Source organism: Prenolepis imparis, unplaced genomic scaffold (genome assembly GCF_030444845.1).
Source record: "Prenolepis imparis isolate NDT839.2.m4 unplaced genomic scaffold, iyPreImpa1.0 SCAF_1, whole genome shotgun sequence".
Classification (NCBI taxonomy): Eukaryota; Metazoa; Arthropoda; class Insecta; order Hymenoptera; family Formicidae; genus Prenolepis; species Prenolepis imparis.
Window position 1 is genome coordinate 9,973,176 of NW_028141159.1, and position 19,074 is coordinate 9,992,249.

Below are 19,074 nucleotides of genomic sequence, written 5' to 3' on the forward strand. Positions count from 1 at the left end.
AAAGGTTGGTAATTTATCGATAATAACGTCGATAATTTACCATCCTTCATTACCGACGTTACTTCGAACAACCTCTTTGCATAATATGTATTCCTATTAACTCGGACGATTTTTCGAACTCCTTAAGAGACACGTGGCACATATGGGATACATAACCTGTTTTAAGTAAAATTAAATTTATTAAATAATGCTAAATAATTTTTACAAATTGATGATATTTGTAAATAAAAAATTCATAATAATAAAAAATACAATATGTATCACTATGAAAGTTGTCATTAACAATTATTAAAATATTTAGTCATGATGTGAAATATCGATGACAGCTTTTACGCGAAAATTGTAATAAAATGCCGAAATAAGGAGAAAAAAAGAAAAAGAAAGAAAATACTGCATTTCAAAAGAAAATTGATAATAAAAGAAGAAAAATAAAATACTCAAAGTGATTTCAATTATTATTATAATATTATATTGCGAGAAAATGGCGATTTATCAGGATGCAAAAGTAATTATACCTTCATTAAAAATATATATACTTACAGGGAGATAAATATTTGTAAATTTTTCGATATATATTTCATATATTGTTTTATATTTGTTTATTCTCAAATATATATAATAATAAATGTTTTTTTTTTTTCAGCAAATCCAAGCACAAACATTGTTATTCATTCTGGCTCTATGTATCTTTATTACATGCAGTGGCAAGGAGATATTTGCCAAGTATAATAAAATACAAAGACTGTTTTCTGCTATTAGCAGTAATATTAATAAATATAAACAAGTGTGATATGGGGATAGGATTTTGTCAACATTGTTTTTTTATAGACAAAGGAATTGATGCAAGCAATGGAAGAGTCTCTGCTGCAGGTATCACAGGCACTTAAGCTATATATATATATATATATATATATATATATATATATTTATATTTATTATTATTTTCTCTTTCGCAGACTGAAGAAGAAGGCACTGAGGAAGAGTTTGCGAATCTTGCCGAAGATGAGAGAGTTTTAAAGCTGTCATAATTCGTCGAGAACATTATTATTCATCATATAGAATTATAGAACAATACATCTATTGGCATGTGGCATCAGCGGTCTGGGAAAAATTCGAGAATACAGAGTACAGCCAACAGGGAATTGTTCAAGCATGCTGTGGATGATCTGTACATTATGTTTACGGAGTTTCTACCTGTTCTAAAAATGTTGGAATATATAAGAAGAACAAGGATGTGGCTACAGATCCATAAAGCACCAAAAATGATATGGAGGCACAATTCAAGTCATTGTCAGAGCTACATTGTTGAACCAATTACTATTGTGTCACGAATGTACTATAGACCAGATCTATAAAATTGCCTTTAATGTATTCTGCAATTCAGACAACTCTTCTCAAGGTAAATATTTATCTTAATATAATTACTTTGTGATTTATCTAATGCTTATGAGATATATACAGAAATATGTGTCTTAAATCAGATATATCAATTAATAGAAAACTAGTTCAGCTGAAATTATTGGAGACTCGTAGGAAATTGCTCTCACACATCATTAATTTATATTCGTATCAAGAATCATCTGATTTAAAAAACATGCGACATAACATTTGACAAGTCATAATAGATTTCATTAGAAAACGTATGTGAACGTTTTTATCTCTCTCTTTTTATTAATCTCATATAATTTATAATAATAATTATAATAATGATAGTAATATCTATGATGTAATGTTTTATTTTTTACAGTGGCTCAAAACTGTTGTCATGAGTAAGCGGATAAGAATCTATTTTGGTGGTTTTTTGAAAACTGTTGCACTTAGTGATGAAATCTGTGCAGTGCCATAAATAAATTTAAATAGAAATTATCTTTATTTTTTATATACATACACCAAGATAAGGATCGATCATCTATTCAACATAATAATAGGTACAAATGTCATATAATCTATATATATATATATATATATATATATATATATATTTAATTCATAAAAACATGTATTTGCATGCTATACTTTTTTCCAGAATATCTCGAGTCACAACCTGCGGTGAATAATCTGAATTTGCCTTGAAGGAACGGCTCAATGGAAGGATCTTAGGAATTTTCAGAAAGCGATTAAAACGAGATTCTTACATCCCGGCGTGAACACCCCGGTTATAGATCGCCGCTATAAAAAGATAAAATAAAAATTGTCAAGTATCTCGATCTAACGGGAGTTCTTCTGGAAGCTGTCAAGCTGTCAATGGAACCTATCAAGTGAGATCTCTACAGCTTATCGCATATAGATTCTTATGTGTCCATTTGTTACTATATTGATGGCGATATCTTGACAGCTGTTTAAGTAATGATTCATGAATGTCAAATACAATACGTTCTGATCCGAAAATTTAAGATTTTAATATTAAAGGTATATACCTTAAATAATTCTTTTAGTTAGAATCTGAATAGGTTTTTGAAATTCTATTAATGTCTATGTGTGATTTTTTCAATTTTATTTTATATCTAATATATCTCCAATTAATTTCATGAGACATACAAATTCAATATTCATACTTTATCATAATAGAATATAATAATAGAGAGAATAGAAAATAATAAAATGGAAATTTTATTTATAATCAGCGTCTTTTAATTTTCTATTGTATATATCTTTTAAAAAAATAGATTGCTTATATAAGTATAAATAAAAAAAATTCATTTCCGTATTATATAAAGTTGAAAAAATCTGTAAAATATTGATCTATTAAATGCTGGAAAATTGCCTAGGTAACAAATAAACAACAGGATCATGCTTACTCTATGTCGAATACTCATCGTGTATTATTCGAATTCACGTAAACTTTGTCGTTCAATTTCGACATGTCCGATGTCGCAGAAAATCTTCTCACACAGTATTATGGATTGTCCAAAAAATCGGAAACTGAAAAATTTCTATCAATTCACGAATATGTGAGCAATGTGGATAACAATGTAGAGAAATTGATTGGCGAACAATCGACCGTGGACACGGACGACAATGACACATCTAAGGAAACGGAAGTGCAAGTGCGAAGTTTAAGTTTACAATTCGACTTTTGAAAATAAATTGATTAATAGTAAATTAACAATATCTTCATATTATATTTGTAGGGAAACGACGTTGAGAGCGAGGAAGGAAATTCCGAACTTGACATTCCAGTGAGATCCTCGCGAGCATTAGAATGGGAAGCACTAGAAAATGATGAAGAAACATCGTCTGGATTTGATATTATTTTCGAAGCAAATACAGCGAGCAATTTACATGAAAATACGAGCGCTTTTTCCGGCAAAGAAACGCAAGATCTTGTCTTACATAATACTAAAACCATCACCACTCTAGGTACACGAAAATTTACATAATTTTTTGTCGAATATATATATTATATATATTTTTTTTAATATCATTTTTTTTACTGTGATACACAAAAAGATCCAGAAGACAACGAAGGGAACGATTCGTATCTCTCACTTAGCGAAGATGTATTGCCGGATAGCGCTTCAGACGTTTCCTCGGTATCGGGAAAGAAAAAAACAAACAAGTCTCCAAATGTGTGTATCTCACCCTCGACACCACCACCAAATAGATCTGCAATATATAACGAGACCTTTGTAGATTTAACGAGCGCTGGTCTTACGTCATTTCCCATTGAAGTGCTCGAGAAATATCCTACAATACAAGTACGAATATCATAATTTTTAGAATTATTAATACAATAATTTTTGGAATAATTTTTAGAATTAGAAATGAATGCAAAATTTTTTTTCGAATACTTATAAAATAACTTTAAGATTATATCGATTAAAATATTTTATATTCTTATTCATTTTTAGATGCTATATCTAGAGAATAATAATCTCTCCGAGCTTCCGAAAGAGCTTTTCATTTCTTTGCCACATTTGCAATGGCTGGACATTCGAAATAATCAATTGACAAATTTACCTATGAGTATCCGAGCGCATCCTTCGCTGGAAAGCATTCTGCTACAAGGAAATAAGTTCGAGAAATTGCCATTAGAACTGTGTAAGTAAATTCTGACGGATGTGTAATAATTATTTTATCAATTGTGCTTCTATCTTCTTCGAAATATTTTTTTTATTTTTGAAATAATAAAATTGAGATACTATTCCACACAGGCTTGGTACCAAATCTTAAAATACTCAATATAGCACATAATCCTATCAGTATACCTCCAAAGGATATTATAGCTCTTGGATGTTCGAATATTCTCAACTATCTCCGTACTGAATGGAATAAATTGCATCCGGATGAGCCTGCGATACCTGTGGACCGTAAGAATATGTCGAATTTATATATATTTCTAATTCTTTATCATAATATATACATTATCAATTCTATATTTAAATTAATTAACGATTTATTAAGGATTATTTGAATAAAACAAATTCCTAAATTGCTATAATTGCCAATATATAAATTAATAAAATAAATTTATTTTAGAAAAAATTGAACCAAAATTATCAACGATTTTGTGTTATCAATCTCCTCACGAAAAGCAACGAAAATTATCAAAAGTTTCGCAACGAACATCAAAAAGCACGAATGATATCGGCGGTTCGTTCAAGGGAGTTTCAGTCAGGAAGAGGAGTAGAGTTTACAAACCCAGTAACAGGTACATCAATTCGCAAATTAACACTTCCCTGGAGAATCCGATAAATGATACGCATAATGATGATGCAACGAGTTCTCTTTGCGCGTCATGTGCACGAAATCTTGCTGATATCCGATACAAGAACGAATATGAAGGAAGCATGAAGGAAAATGAAAGTGATGATAATCAAGATAAAAAACACGACAACCAAAACGCATTTTTAAAAATGATAACTTCGTGCCATGATATCAGCAAATCTTGCATCAGAAGAGAGAGCGCCGATGAAGATGCGAAAATCTTGCATCTAATCGGGCCATCGCCTAGATCGTGTTACATTAGGCGAAATGTTACGGGATTGATAACATATAAACATTATCCTGGAAAGGAATGTAGAATTCAAACGATCAGTAACGAGACTAAACACATTACGCTTGCAAAATCGCATAATCCCGCGGTATTCAGTGAGGAGAAAAAAAAATGTAGAAACACCGAACACGCGGATGAGTTAGTTTTCGATATTGTCACAAAAGATATGCAAAGAATGCAACTGCGTCCGATGCAACTGAAAGATTCGCACTGTATATTATCGTGTTTAGAGAATTATCTTGGTATCAAAACTGATTAGATATCTCTATAACTTTTGATCAATATCTATATCTATATATCAATATTATATTAATTATATTTTCACTAATAATAATAAAATATTAATAAGAGGAATAAACGAAATTTAAAGATAAAACGTTGACAAAAATTTATCTATTATACACGGAAAATCCCTTTAAACTTTTTCGTAAAAAAATATATAAATAATTATTCTCTGTATCGCAATCGTATTGTTTTATTATTAGGTATAAAAAAATATGCAATGGGCATTTTCTGCGTTTAGATGCGAGAATAAAGGAACCAATATTGCTATGGAACAACGGTTGCAATGGATGTCTAAAGCGAGAGATTTGTTCAGTGCACAATCGGCAACAATTCAAAGAATTAAGTAAGATATCTATCTAAATTTTTCTCAATAATTGCATATAGTGTACACGTATACATGAATTGTATTATATGTAGAGACTCGAACGCTATAAAAGAATGGAGACGTGATAAACGAAGTTGCAGTAAAAGCATGGAAAAAGTATCGAGAAGAAATGAAGGTATACAGCAATACTTTTCCTATACGATAGAAAAAGAAAGTAGAATCTATAAGTAATTTGCATTCTTATCGGAACACGAATACAAAATACGAAAATATCCGCGCGATCGTATTATGATTCATGATATATTTATTTATTAGACGATATTCCATTCGCAATCGACATTAAAGATTATCCTGGGATACGAAAACAATCACAAAAAGCGGTATAATAATTTAATATACATATTTTATCTGAGAAAAATAATGAATTAAAAGAAATTAGTAAAAACAAATCTTATCCAATCTAGGGAGAATATGCGAATAATCAGATATATGGAAAATTAAGATTTGCTGCATCAGAGTAAGTCAAATATGATATACATTTTCAGCAATTCTTCACTATAAACTTTAAACATTACATTTCAGAAATATAAATAACAAGATTCAAGAATTATTAGGATCTTTGCAAAAGTTTGACATTATGAAATCTTCAGAAATATTGACACCTAAATCCAAACAAAAATATCTGCAAACCGAGATTAAAAAGGTATATTACGTTGTTTTCGTGCGTGTTCGGTTAATTAAGAAAATAATTACTATTTTGATTCATTTTTATAGCTCTCGCATTTTCAAAAGGAAGTTCAAAATCTAAGAAGATTCAACGAAATTATATCAGCTCCGATGAATTCTCCAAACAGTTAATCTCAATGTTTTCTTTTCTGAATGATTTTTATTCGGAGATTTCACTTTTATCTATTACTATTTATGAAAAATTCCAAGCTCAGTAATCAGTCTTGAAGTATTTATTCAAATAAAACAGTATTAATCACACACACACACACACACGTATTACAATATTAATTTCATATCCAGTTTCGGTAGCACTTGTCGAGACAATTGGACAGACATATGTCATCGTTATAAGAAACGAATTTTTCATACAAGAAAACTGAAATTGCATTATATTCAACAAACATATCATACCTATTAATATACATACGATAAAAAGATATGTTCCTCGTGTATGTATGTATGTCGAAAGTACTTACTTATAAATATTATTGAAATTATTTATGTGAGAATTCGCACGCAATCTTTCCAATCTCCTCGCCTGTGCATTCGATTCTCTTTTTGCTGTTATCGCTATATATTCGGTATAAAAATCTTAAAAACCATAACTATCACTACTAAATATGCAAATATTTATGCAATAACCACGGATGTTCTTTCTTTTTTTTTGTACATGGCACTTAATCAAATCTCGTAATAAAGTTTGGAGGTATATACTATACAGGATTCTCTTGGAAAACTATTTCAAACAGCACAGTAAATTGTTACTGTAATCAGTACCATCGGTAGAGGCAAATAATCTATATTGTTGTGTTAGTTCTTTTATATATCCTTACCATTTATATTAATTCTGTACATTTCATACGCCCTAATGTATTTATAACTTATACATAACGGTCAACTTATTAATAATAATATCTTAATAAAGATACAATAAGAAAAATTGATTTTATATATATATATATATATATATATATATATATAACGTGCGTTATTGTTCTCATTACAATATTGCGCTTTCTATTTTATATTTGCTTGTGTTACTCGTGATATAAAAGTCTTTCTTCTAATGATTAATACATTCTATGTCAATTAATAATGCCTTTTCACAAAGCGATTAAAATATGTAAAAATAATGCATATAATCCCTGCATATTTATAATGCCGAATATATGATTTTAATATGGAAGATAACATCTACAATATCTTGTTCATATGTTCAATAATAATTGATTACGACAAAGGAGAATGATACTTTTTATATAAGTTTTTTATATATCTCATCACATTTTGTAGCATATATATGTATTGCACACGCAATTGTAGAGCCAATCGATAATCTATAATAAAAACTATAAAAGGTAAAATTATGTATAAAATCTAAAAATCTTTCCCACTGAAAATTCCAATGTATTTCAATATACTACATATCTGAGCAGTAAATACTAAGAAATATATTTTTGTATAATATGCATTAAATTAGAATTATATATTTAAAATCTAAATCATATATAATTTTTATGTAATATTTGCTATAATATAATACATATTATAAGCATTTGAAAGATGTGTTTCAAAATTATATTCGATTACTTTTATACATGATTTTGATAAGAAAATAGTTTTCAATGAATTAGAGAGTTTAGACGACTCATTAATGAACACATGACATTTCATATCATACATGCACACACACACACACATACTCTCACTCTCTTTCTCCCTCTTTCTTTTTTTCTATTCAGAATTTTATTATATACATATTATTAAAACCAATGAGATATACTGAATTGTCATAACGTTTCAATACATATATGTGACTATTAATAAAGGAAAGAATCGAATTCACACATTATGTTGAATCTGCTTATTGCACTATGTATATTCTTATTAGTGTATGTTCCGAGATATTATTATGATTAATGAAATATCATTATATTAAAATATGATATTAATTTGCATCAGTTGTGTCATATGTACATATGTATACACTTGTATTAAACAAAGATTTCTAAAGGGTTTGATACTATAAGAAAGATTACACGTCAAAATATTAATGATATCTGATTGCGCAACATACCTCTGAAAGAAGTACACTTATTTTTTTAATCTTATCGCATTGGCGTGCTTACAATTTAAACAAAGGCGCTCAATTTTATTAATAGTCTCTCTTAGACTATTAATTTTAGACTATTAATTATTATCCTAAGAAAACATCGTTTTTTTAAGGAGATGGTCCAAGTAAATATACCTTGTTGACGAAGATTACCGGAGCACTGATTCTTTGTTAGAAACTTCTACACATAGTCTTAATTCCAGGATATTCCTCGTGTGCCGGATTCAAATCAACGAAACCTAATTTCCCATAAAATTCGTGAGATTCTTTATCCGTTGACGGCATCGTCGTATGCACTCCGAAAGAACCTGAATCCCATATATCAACATTTATATAGTATTCAAAAAATATAAAATATTGTGAATATATAAAATAAAATATTATAAATATATAATATTCAATATAATATTGAAGAACATCTAATTATATATTGAAAAACTGTAACAATTCGATGTTTAATATATAAATCAAATTTTCTATTATTTATTATGTTTCAGTAAAAAGTTCGTACCGTTTGCTCTTAAAGCTGCAAGAATGCAGGTTATTAAACGTTTACAAATGGACTGATCTGTTACACTTGGTAACTCAGCGCACATAAGTCTCGACGGATGTTGCCTGCACAGTTGTTCTGACTCATCCGGAATAAATGAATGGAAATATTGTATGGCATCCTGCGCAAATTTTAATTTGGAAGTCGTAAGTACAAAAAAGTCATACAAAAAGTATACGAAAATAATACAAATGCATACAAAATGTCATTAATATTCGCATACCTGAACATTTTGTGGCAACTCGCTAATACTATTATCTAAAGGATACTTCATCCGCAATTCAGGAATCCAGGAAACAGTCATTTTCTGACTGTATGATTTTACATTCAGCGCAGCCATTGCATAACCCACTATACCATTTTCATCCTCAACAACCATACATAATTCTGGACTCAAAGTTAGATAGCCTCCAACAAGTCTAGATAAGGAAACAAATATTTATTAAAATAATTTTTTTGCAAACAAAAGTAAATTATATGCAGTAAAATTCCGATAAACTTTTGCTGAGAAGCAGAAAATTCTTGGAAAAGAGAAATTAATATGTATTCTCTACTGCATTAATGTATCATACGCGTTAATATATTATTAATATATCATTAATATATCATATGCTATACCTGTCTGCAACAGCTGATGAAATTGTACAATTATTAATTTTATTGCACACTGCATAGACTGCTTCTTCATCGCTAGGTAAATATGGCCGAATTGCATATATTTTACTACTGGGCACTTCAGGTGCTTTATAGACGAATAAGTCGTTTCCACTGTCCACTGGAATTAATCTCTAAACACACAAATAATATTTTTTTTTTTCAATGTATCTCATCAATCTTATGACTGAACAATAAGAAAATTAAACGCACCTGTAAATCAGCTGTAAGTCCACCGCGGAAAACCCATGGCTCTTGGTCTCCACTCATAAATGTTTCTTTCCAACCATTTGAAAACCCTATAGACACAAAATCATTTTTAATAAATCACGAAACGCTTGAGTTAAATATTCGCGCGTTATGCGTATAATTTAATTTCAATTGGCTTCCACTGCTTGAGCATCAATTTTGCTTAAATTTTTAACATGCAAAGATACAATTCACGATTGGAGCTGTCTCACGTTTCTTTCTCTCATTTATCTTGGAATGCCTTTCCGCTTCTCGTGTCAATTAAAGTATGAGAGAAAGAATGATCCATCCAATCGGACGACTAAGGTACAGCAAGTTTTATAGATTTAAAAGAAAAGATTGATAGAGAATTTTTGGAAATATTCGATACTATATAGCATGAGCAATATAGAATAATAATGAGGTTGAAAGAATTGTATAATATCAAGTTTTAAGAAGTTTTAATTATAATTATCCAAAAATATTGCTTGATTTAAAAAAAAATTAACATTAGTAAATAGAGAAAAAGAATTACACAGATGTCACATGCTGCACCAAAGCTCGCGCAATGTTAAACTCTTGAAGCATTGGATTAGGATATAGGAAAATTGAAATAATAGTCCAGTTTGCCAATATGCGTCTGAAATAAAACTCTTATTACGCCTGAAAAGAATATAGTTTCTGAAACTAAATAAAAAAGAAATTAGTGCAGGCAAGTTGGCAAAAGGAGAGTAGTAGTTGATCATTTAAGATAAAAAAAAGAATAATTATTTTTTACTGTAATACCATTGTTTGCAATCTATAAAATATTATCGTATATTAAAAGAATCGGAAGAGTATCTTTTATCGCAAATGACCAAAGATTTGTAGATGGGAGATGTTCAAGAGTTTATAACTTCCTGTTTGTTAAACTGTGCCAATTCTACATATTAATGATGGACCTAATTCAAAGACGCAAAAATATTAAAATCAATATGTTGAATATTATTAATTCTGCACTCTATTTCTAAATAAATTTGGAAAATTTAATATCTCTAAAATTAATTATACATTCATGTAAAAACTGACATGAGTTATATCATATAAATGTGTAGAAATAAAAATATTAATAATGAAATTATCATGAGAAGTACGTCCATCGTTTATTAACACGAAAATGAATGTGCTTTAGACACATTGATTTTTCGAGCTATTAAAACGCCGCTTCTACGCGCATATTTCTCGTTCAACTCAGTAGTCTTGGTAGTTAAACGAGGTAGTCTTTTGTAAAATCCCAAACAAAGTTTTAATAACGCAATTATCGCTGCAATGTTTGGAACTTTATTATTTCGCGCGCTTTCTGCTATGTTACTCAAAGACTTGAACCGCATACATGTGTAGCTGCCCTGGGTAAACGTCGTCATCGTCGATGGAAATCTGCCAAACGCTATCAACAAGACAAAAAAAACACAGAAGTGCGAGTTAGTCAAATTCAAGCTATACTGATCCTGAACATTTTTACATTCTGCAGGAGGATGTTTGTTATAAAACAAACTATTTTAGGACTTAGATTTTTGATCACCTCAATTTTGTAATAAATAATTCGGCATATAAAAATATAATATTAAAAGATAATAAACATTAAAGCAAATCAATTTTCAATTTCAATAATTTTAATATTGAAAGTGATTGCATAAAGGAAGGAATTCTCATACATAAACATACTCCTGCTTTGTGTTCTCTGTAAAGAAAGTCGATTGATATGTTAATAGCTGGTTTAAGTACATTTTTAAATTCAGCGTATCTTTTTTGTTCACCTCCTTAAAGATGCTGTTGAATGCCATCTCATAAAAATCGCCATATTCGCCATTGCTACAAATAATCTTTTCGCCATAGTATGGGAAAGCCACATCAATTCAATTCATATTTTCACTATCAGACATACGTCACCTGTGAGTTAAATTTAGATCAAACAATTTGAAGCACAGATATAAAACATTTCGAAATGTGAAACATATTTAGCTAATTGTATAAAGCGTAAATTTCATTAAAACCGAAAGAATAGATGTTGTGGCTTGCCTATGTTATAATTGCCAAAATGAATCAGCAGCTGTTAGTCAGAATCGCTTTTAAAAAAGCTACAAAAGTTAAAAATGAAAAATAACTAAAAATTGTCAAAATTTTTCAGACAAGTATCAATATATTGTGCGTGCATATGTAACATATAACAGATTTCAATAGATTCCTGTTCTATTTATGCATTCTATCTCAAAAAGTATTTAATGTGTGTGAGTATAAATTTATGTATATTAAGTGTGTAATTCTGACTTACAGCAAAATTTTTCCTATGCGCAGTATAATGCATTTATCTCTAATGCGCAGAAACAAATGCATATTACGAGTTCAGGAATATGTAGATTGTGATATGTGCATTTCCGAATATTACTGATAATAGTGTTACTAATTACTGTTAGTGTTGCAAATTACAAAATAATTATATTGTATTATATTATAAATACAATAAAGAAACCAAAGACATATTCACTCTGTTATTTCATCAAAGTAATTTTTTTACATGAGTTTTTTAAAAAAAGAAAGTTACAAATTTGAAAAATATTAGATATTCCTTAAAACAATATGACCTTTTAAATTAAAAGTATGTAAATTTTCTTTTAGCATACATATAAATGATTTGAATATATTATAACAAAGCAAATAATTATGTGAATAATCATATATCAATCAATCAGTAATTTACGGATATTAAAAAGTAGATATGTATAGCAAACTTTCGCAGCACAATATCTTAATTTACAAGGAAATAATTCAATTATTATATTAGTTTTGTAATAGTATTACAATACCAATATATCATGTAAATGTGGTTTTTAGCATTCATATATTAAACATCTCAATTTTAAGATAAAATCATTCAAAAATATTTTCCTTGTAAAAAGATAAAGTTATATAACAAAAAATAAGATAACATTCACATTTCACTTACCAATACTCAAGACACTTTTGTTCTGAAATATATAAGTATAGATAATAAATTATAATATTTTTAGAGAAAAGTCGAAACAACAGCATTTGTCTGCAGTACAATGGAATAAACTCGATTATTGGAAAGACTAATTTTTATAAGATAAATAACAATTTGCATATAGTAAGATCTTACGAGAACAAATAACAAGTATATATTTTAAATTAGGAAAACTAATAATATCATAGAACTTGCACATGCATACTTTTATACCAGCATATTAGCGTCTCAAATTGACTTTCTTTATGTAATTATGTACTTATTATGCATTAAAATAATAAGAAAACTGTATCATTTATCAATTCTTATTTTGATTCATATAGATTTCTGATATCTGACAAAATTTAATATATATAGCATGTATGTATAAAATAATAAGTATTACAAAATTTTGCAAAATTAAAAATATTATTTTAATTAAGTAAATTTAAATTTGTATATAAATTTGTACATAAAAGCGTATTTAAATTTTCTAGAAGTTATTTCAATTATCAATAATTTCGCAAATTCTCATGTCATAATTATCTTCAATATATTTTAATTTGTTTTTTCTTTGTAAAAAAAAAAGGACAGACTATTTTTCTTAGAGAGATCTTTAAGGTAATATAATTTTTAATATCGTCAATATATCAGATAATATTTCACATATGAATCAATATACAAATACAACTTACCCAGCCATTTCACGTAACTATTTAAGAGGGACACAACTCCCCTCATATCCCATACATACGCATACAGATCGTACAGCAACTCGCGATTATTACAGTATGTGAGCCTCTGGAATAATCTATTTACCGCATTACACATATCGTTTAATTTAGCTGCACGAAGATGCCATTCTTGAATCTGAAAGATTAAAAATATAAAAATTGTATAATATAAATAATAAATAAATAGGTAAATAACTTTATTCGCAACGTAACTCACATCTGATTCAGAGGCTGATTCTTCCTCTTTAGATTTCTTCATAACAACGTACGCGTTACTTTTCAACCAATTAAATTCTTGCAACAATTGAATTCCTTGACCACCATGCTCAAACGGTAAATAAAATAGATCACAGAGAAGTGATATATCCTCATGCGTGAGCTGCTTATCGATATCCACGGGTTCTTGAGATATTGCGTCTGCGTTATCGGAATTTTCACGATTCTCGCTATCATTTTCTATTATCATTTGTGTACCATTAACTGTGGGAGAAGTACCGTCTAATTCCACTTGCATACTTCCCGAAGCTTCACTACACGTCTGATAAACAAAAATTTCACGATTATACATGTATAATTAAATTTTCAAAAATTTGCAATAACTTACAGAAATATTATCTACCATAGCGTCATCTTCCGTTGAAATTTTTGCTATGTGCGCCGGCGAATTGTTCGGAGTCGTATTACAATCCATAGGTTCTATGGAAGATAACCCCGTTGACGGTGGATCACCACTTATATTAGTAGTCAACGTAGTCAAAACGGGTTCGCTGACCACCTTTATGTCCGATACTAGAGAATTCATCACAGGTCCAGACGAAGGCTGCGCGAAGCTATCGCTAACTGTTACACTTGAGCAAACTTCCGCCAACGCTTGAAGGTGATTAGAATTCGCTCCAGACGTAGATGTGGCAGAAACTGTAGTTGTTGTCGTTGATGTAAGACTCATGCATGTGTTGACAGAAGGTATTATTGGAATAGGTATCGTAGGCGCGACACACGGTTGCGGTTTGACTATTACACCCCAGGCCGCTTTCTTTTTGTTGAACTCCAATAGCCATTCGCTTATTGCATTTTTTAGAGCGTGTCGAGGATGATACATATTCGGCGATAATGTCGATGGTACATCTTCACCGAGAACGCCATCCTCTGTTTCGGTTTCTAATTTAATATCTGCAGATATAGTATCATCTATAATATGAAATAATTCTCATCAGTTTCTATATCTTTAGTATTAATATGTGACCGTTAAATTATATTATTCTATATTATTTGTTCCTTCTTCTTATACATTTTTAGATATAACATGTAAAAAAACATGACGATTGTTTAATATAACTCAGTCATCTAGAGCAGTTGTCTGGAAAACAAAATATTCGATTCCCGATCTAAACATTTTTGCCCGTTATTTTTCTTGTTTAGAAGTTTATTATCTAAGAAAGAAAACTCTATAAAATAAAATGTAAAATAAAAATACATACTTAAACTTAGGTCTCTCTTTCCATCCACATTGCATCTGCTCCACTGAGCCAATGTATGAATTGCTACGAAGTTTGCTCCATATTCGCAATTAGGATTAGTTAAAACTCCTCTAAGCTTAGGTATAAGATCGGGAGAACGACCAGAATATGGTCCGAGAAACACTCTTTTCTGATCATAATCGTTAGCATGTAAATTATCCCAGATAACAGGTGGTCTTCTGAGCACTTCTGTGATTTCTTCGATGGATTCTACAGTTAAAAGTCTTGATATGACTTTAGGTCCGGTCCACATTATATCGATTTCCTGAGCTAATTGACTTCCAAGAGTGTTGAGATATTCTGAAGACGCGACATTTGGCATTGCACGGGTCGCGCAGTATTGTGTAGGACATAAAAGGAAACGAGGCTGACCGAGATGTTGAAAAATATCGTTTGTGACAGAAACCTGTGGAAACAATAAAAAAAAACCAATATAAATTATTATAAAATATTAAAAATATATATTACTAGACTGCTCGAGTATTGTATACATACCTGAGCCTGTGCAAATGACTGAAACACTTCTTTGTCAGCTTCGCTCATTTCTGGTTCTATGTCGTCAAATAACAATGCAAATGCTGTACAACCAAACTGACTGACTTGTTCCAGTTTTCTTTTCAAGGCAGTGACTTCCTTTGAACTGGAATACGTGATATCTAATCCTGGTGATAATGCATAATAAAAGGTTATCCCATATTCTCTAGCAGCTGTGATCAGACCAGTTAGGTGCTCCGCTTCCTCGACAGTGTACAAATCTCTCCAATAAGCACGATGTTTGTAATCGTCTTTTGGCGCATACAGATAAGAATCCATTCCCCATTTTTTCAATCTGTACAATTCAGCATAATATGTATAATTCAATTGATATCATCACTAATATATAAAATATATTAATATAATGCTCAAGTTGAAAAGAAAAAACAAAATTACTTAAAAAGCAAGTTTGGGAATTGAAAGCAGAAAAAAAGACAATAGTACATTATTTGTAATCTATAAAATAACAAATTTATCAATTTTTAGTTAAAAGGTAATAATATCACATTTCTCTTTGACTATTGATATAAAAATATAAAAATATTTTTATTATGTGTGTGTAATTAATAATAATTGTGTTTCTTATCTTTTTGAATAATATATGAAAAACATAAGAATTACTTTGTGTTGTAAAACTATTTGTGAAATTTTAAGACATATCTCATGAAATATATCCAAATAATGTTTGAAAAATTTATATAATTAAAATTAAGAACAGTAAAAGAAATATGCCAATTGCTGTGCTCTCTTGACAAATATAAACGTCTCGTTTCCATTAATTCTCTTCCAGCATAAATTTATTCTTGAGACTTACTTTTGAAAGAGATCCTTTCGTTGCTCGGTGGTCCATGGCCGACCATAAAAACCTGCAAACAAGGAAATGTGCATCTAGTTAAGGATTGAAAACTTCATACTACCAGAGCCTTTGCTCGTCGCAGACATAGCCCCGATCGTGTCGAATCGAGCATTCCCACAAAAATACTACAATACGCTACGAATATTTTTTAACTATTTTGCATGATGCGTTTATGTACCTTCCACCACACCGCAGATGAAATTGCCATTCTTCGTATTCAGATTCGCGGCCCCATTTGTCTCGGTCATTGCGAGAGATAGAGTTTGTTTTGGGATCAAGGAGGTAGAAAAATGACCCGAGGTGTATATCGCAAATCGCGGAAAGGGAAGGGAAAGAAAAGGGAGAAAAAATCAGGAAAATAGTCTATGAGAGAGACGACGGTACGACGTTACGACAATAAAGTCGATGCGAACCTGGCGTTTCACATACGCGTTGTGCTACATGTACGAGACGCGACACAGAAATCTCATTGACATTACTCGCGAGCACAGCTGGCGAGGTTCCGAGAAAGTACAGGAGCGCGCGCGGAAGCCCGTGAATCTGACAGACAACAGCTGCAACAGTACCCGATGCTCGCTGATCGATACTACCGAACGATCTGTCGATCCATCGAAGAGTCGCGAAATACGCGGGAGGAAGAGATGGTGCTCCTTCGTGTGACGTGCGGTATCCATCTGACAGTCGCGGAGAGAATCTTTTCGCGCTAATTCAGATCAGCTGTCAGATCAGCTGTAACGGTAAAGCGTCTCGTACGTGTATATCTTTTCGAAACAATTTGTCGAGAATATCATATCTATTCTTATATCGTTACTGTCGCCTAGTCAAACTATTTCAAACTTTCCTGTTGAGAATTCTTTTATCTTTTTTAATATTTAATCTTCAATATCAAACATTTGTGTCGAATTGTTAGGATTGCGTTCGAAAATTTAGTTGTCCAGAGTAGATTTTTCGAACGCACCTAGAACGTAGTTGTTGGCGTTCAACAGGTGGCGCATCTATGAGAGTACATCAATCACAGGCGTAAGCATCGTTCTCTAAATACAACCGAGATGTCGCGTCTAGTATTATCTTCTACTGTGACGAGACGCCATGTTGAAAGCATTTACGCGCTAAATCTCTCGACAGTATCGCATCATATCGCATGTTCTTCAAAAATAATTAGCAATTACATTATTGTGCTCATTCGTGTAACGTATATCATCCTTAGTGCAACATTTATCAGTAATGCTGGAAAGAATAATAGATCAGGTAAACTGTGTTTAGATATTATCGCGAATATATAAATAAGAGCGTCAACCGCTTCTCGGCGGTATATATCGGTATATTTCTACTTGATGAACTTTAATATTGTAATAAACGACACAATAATCTCGCAATTTATCCTAAAATGCTACTTCAATCGTGAATTTACATCTACTCCGATATTAATTGAGAGACTATACAACATTGCCGAAAAAATAAATATTGCTATAAAAAAATTAATTTTATTTAATAAAAGTATACATAGAAAATCAAAAATTTTATACATATCTACATACAAAATATTGATATGATTTTTTAATTTGAGACAACAGATGTTACATTTTCTATAAAAGAAGGAGCATATAATATAAACGCGAATTTGCAATCACTCTATATCTCCCGTAAGTAGTCACGGTATCGCATTTGTCAGACATGCAGTGAATCGAGACGTTGCGCTCGATTGAGGACGTCGCTTCCGTATTCTCTCCCTGCCTCTCTCCCTGCCTCTCTCTCTTTCATTATCAGCCTTCAGACATAAGATGTTAAATACTCTTGTTTGAATCCGAGAGACGATTCAAATTAAATTAAGATTTGTTAGAAGATAATTATGTAAAATTTTATACAGCCTTTTATATTAGAAATATAAAAAAATTATTCACATATTCAAAGAGAATTTTGGATTTAAATGAAGCTACATACACAAATCTATGATAAATAAACAAATAAAAAATCAATTATAGACATGCTCTTATTCAATATTTCACACATTTATTTGTATTTATTATTATTATTAAGATATTTAATATTTGACTTTAATCAACGTAGTTCTATCGTTTTGAAAACTATGTTAAAGATTGTTAGATATTGTAATTTGTCACTATCTAATATAAAATTTATTATTTGGAACAATATAAATATACTCATGATATATTAACATGAGCATATTCTGCGAACATATATAGTACTATCAAATGCGATTAAAATAATAGATATAAAGGAAATAAAATTTTATACATATATACTATTTAAACAATTTCAGATAGAATTGTACAATAATAATAATTGATTATATTTTCAAACCGATTAGTTGGCCGTTAGAGTGATATAAATGTCAATATCCTTAAAAGCAGAAGAAAGAAAATAATATTAAAAATAAAAAAAATAGTATTATATTCTATCAGTCGGAATTGTGTGCATTGTGCATTTTATTTAAAAAAAATCAAAGTTTACCATTAATAAAAATTGATCTGTAATTCCATCATAATAGAGATCCATTTGTAATCCGACATATCAAATTGCAATCACTTATA

General features: G+C 30.2%; 2 protein-coding genes across 9 annotated transcripts in view; one reads left to right on the forward strand and one right to left on the reverse strand.

Annotated features, from left to right (window-relative positions):
- Positions 1-139: 139 nt before the first annotated feature.
- LOC145945071 (uncharacterized) lies at positions 140-7,221 on the forward strand. 3 transcript variants are annotated; one of them, XM_083053919.1, is made up of 17 exons: positions 140-505; positions 644-870; positions 957-1,399; positions 1,748-1,928; positions 2,027-2,258; positions 2,769-3,047; positions 3,132-3,360; positions 3,451-3,698; positions 3,852-4,041; positions 4,155-4,310; positions 4,480-4,651; positions 5,520-5,624; positions 5,699-5,781; positions 5,922-5,986; positions 6,071-6,123; positions 6,189-6,309; positions 6,381-7,221. In XM_083053919.1, the coding sequence occupies exons 6-17, from the start codon at positions 2,862-2,864 to the stop codon at positions 6,462-6,464; spliced, it is 1,692 nt and encodes a 563-aa protein (XP_082910045.1). In that variant the 5' UTR covers positions 140-505; positions 644-870; positions 957-1,399; positions 1,748-1,928; positions 2,027-2,258; positions 2,769-2,861; the 3' UTR covers positions 6,465-7,221. The 3 variants fall into 3 exon arrangements, with proteins under 3 accessions (XP_082910045.1, XP_082910039.1, XP_082910031.1); XM_083053913.1 differs by lacking the exons at positions 5,520-5,624; positions 5,699-5,781; positions 5,922-5,986; ... (1 more) ...; positions 6,189-6,309; positions 6,381-7,221 and adding an exon at positions 1,498-1,640 and having other exon boundaries at positions 4,480-5,445; XM_083053905.1 differs by lacking the exons at positions 5,520-5,624; positions 5,699-5,781; positions 5,922-5,986; ... (1 more) ...; positions 6,189-6,309; positions 6,381-7,221 and having other exon boundaries at positions 4,480-5,445.
- A 1-nt stretch (position 7,222) lies between these two features.
- The window catches only part of Oga (O-GlcNAcase), a 117,407-nt gene continuing 105,555 nt past the window's right edge, over positions 7,223-19,074 (reverse strand). The window contains exons 1-13 of one of the 6 annotated variants that reach the window (XM_083053774.1): positions 16,701-17,127; positions 16,481-16,532; positions 15,628-15,961; positions 15,094-15,538; positions 14,220-14,785; positions 13,833-14,153; positions 13,577-13,751; positions 11,253-11,306; positions 9,866-9,951; positions 9,617-9,786; positions 9,222-9,417; positions 8,960-9,119; positions 7,223-8,756 (exon numbers count right to left, since the gene is read on the reverse strand). In XM_083053774.1, the coding sequence (XP_082909900.1) occupies positions 8,620-8,756; positions 8,960-9,119; positions 9,222-9,417; positions 9,617-9,786; positions 9,866-9,951; positions 11,253-11,306; positions 13,577-13,751; positions 13,833-14,153; positions 14,220-14,785; positions 15,094-15,538; positions 15,628-15,961; positions 16,481-16,532; positions 16,701-16,770 (2,766 nt within the window). In that variant the 5' untranslated portion in view covers positions 16,771-17,127 and the 3' untranslated portion in view covers positions 7,223-8,619. Of the gene's footprint in view, positions 8,757-8,959; positions 9,120-9,221; positions 9,418-9,616; positions 9,787-9,865; positions 11,307-13,576; positions 13,752-13,832; positions 14,154-14,219; positions 14,804-15,093; positions 15,539-15,627; positions 15,962-16,480; positions 16,533-16,700; positions 17,137-19,074 lie in introns of those variants that run through there. The other 5 variants (XM_083053769.1, XM_083053761.1, XM_083053789.1 and 2 more) reach the window with 5 other exon arrangements.

Excerpts from the sequence above, each read along its gene's own strand:
- LOC145945071 (XM_083053913.1), top strand. The coding sequence starts at position 2,862 with ATGTCCGATGTCGCAGAAAATCTTCTCACACAGTATTATGGATTGTCC. Across the intron at positions 3,048-3,131 it reads CTAAGGAAACGGAAGTGCAA|GGAAACGACGTTGAGAGCGA; the intron begins GTGCGAAGTTTA and ends TTATATTTGTAG. Across the intron at positions 3,699-3,851 it reads AGAAATATCCTACAATACAA|ATGCTATATCTAGAGAATAA; the intron begins GTACGAATATCA and ends ATTCATTTTTAG.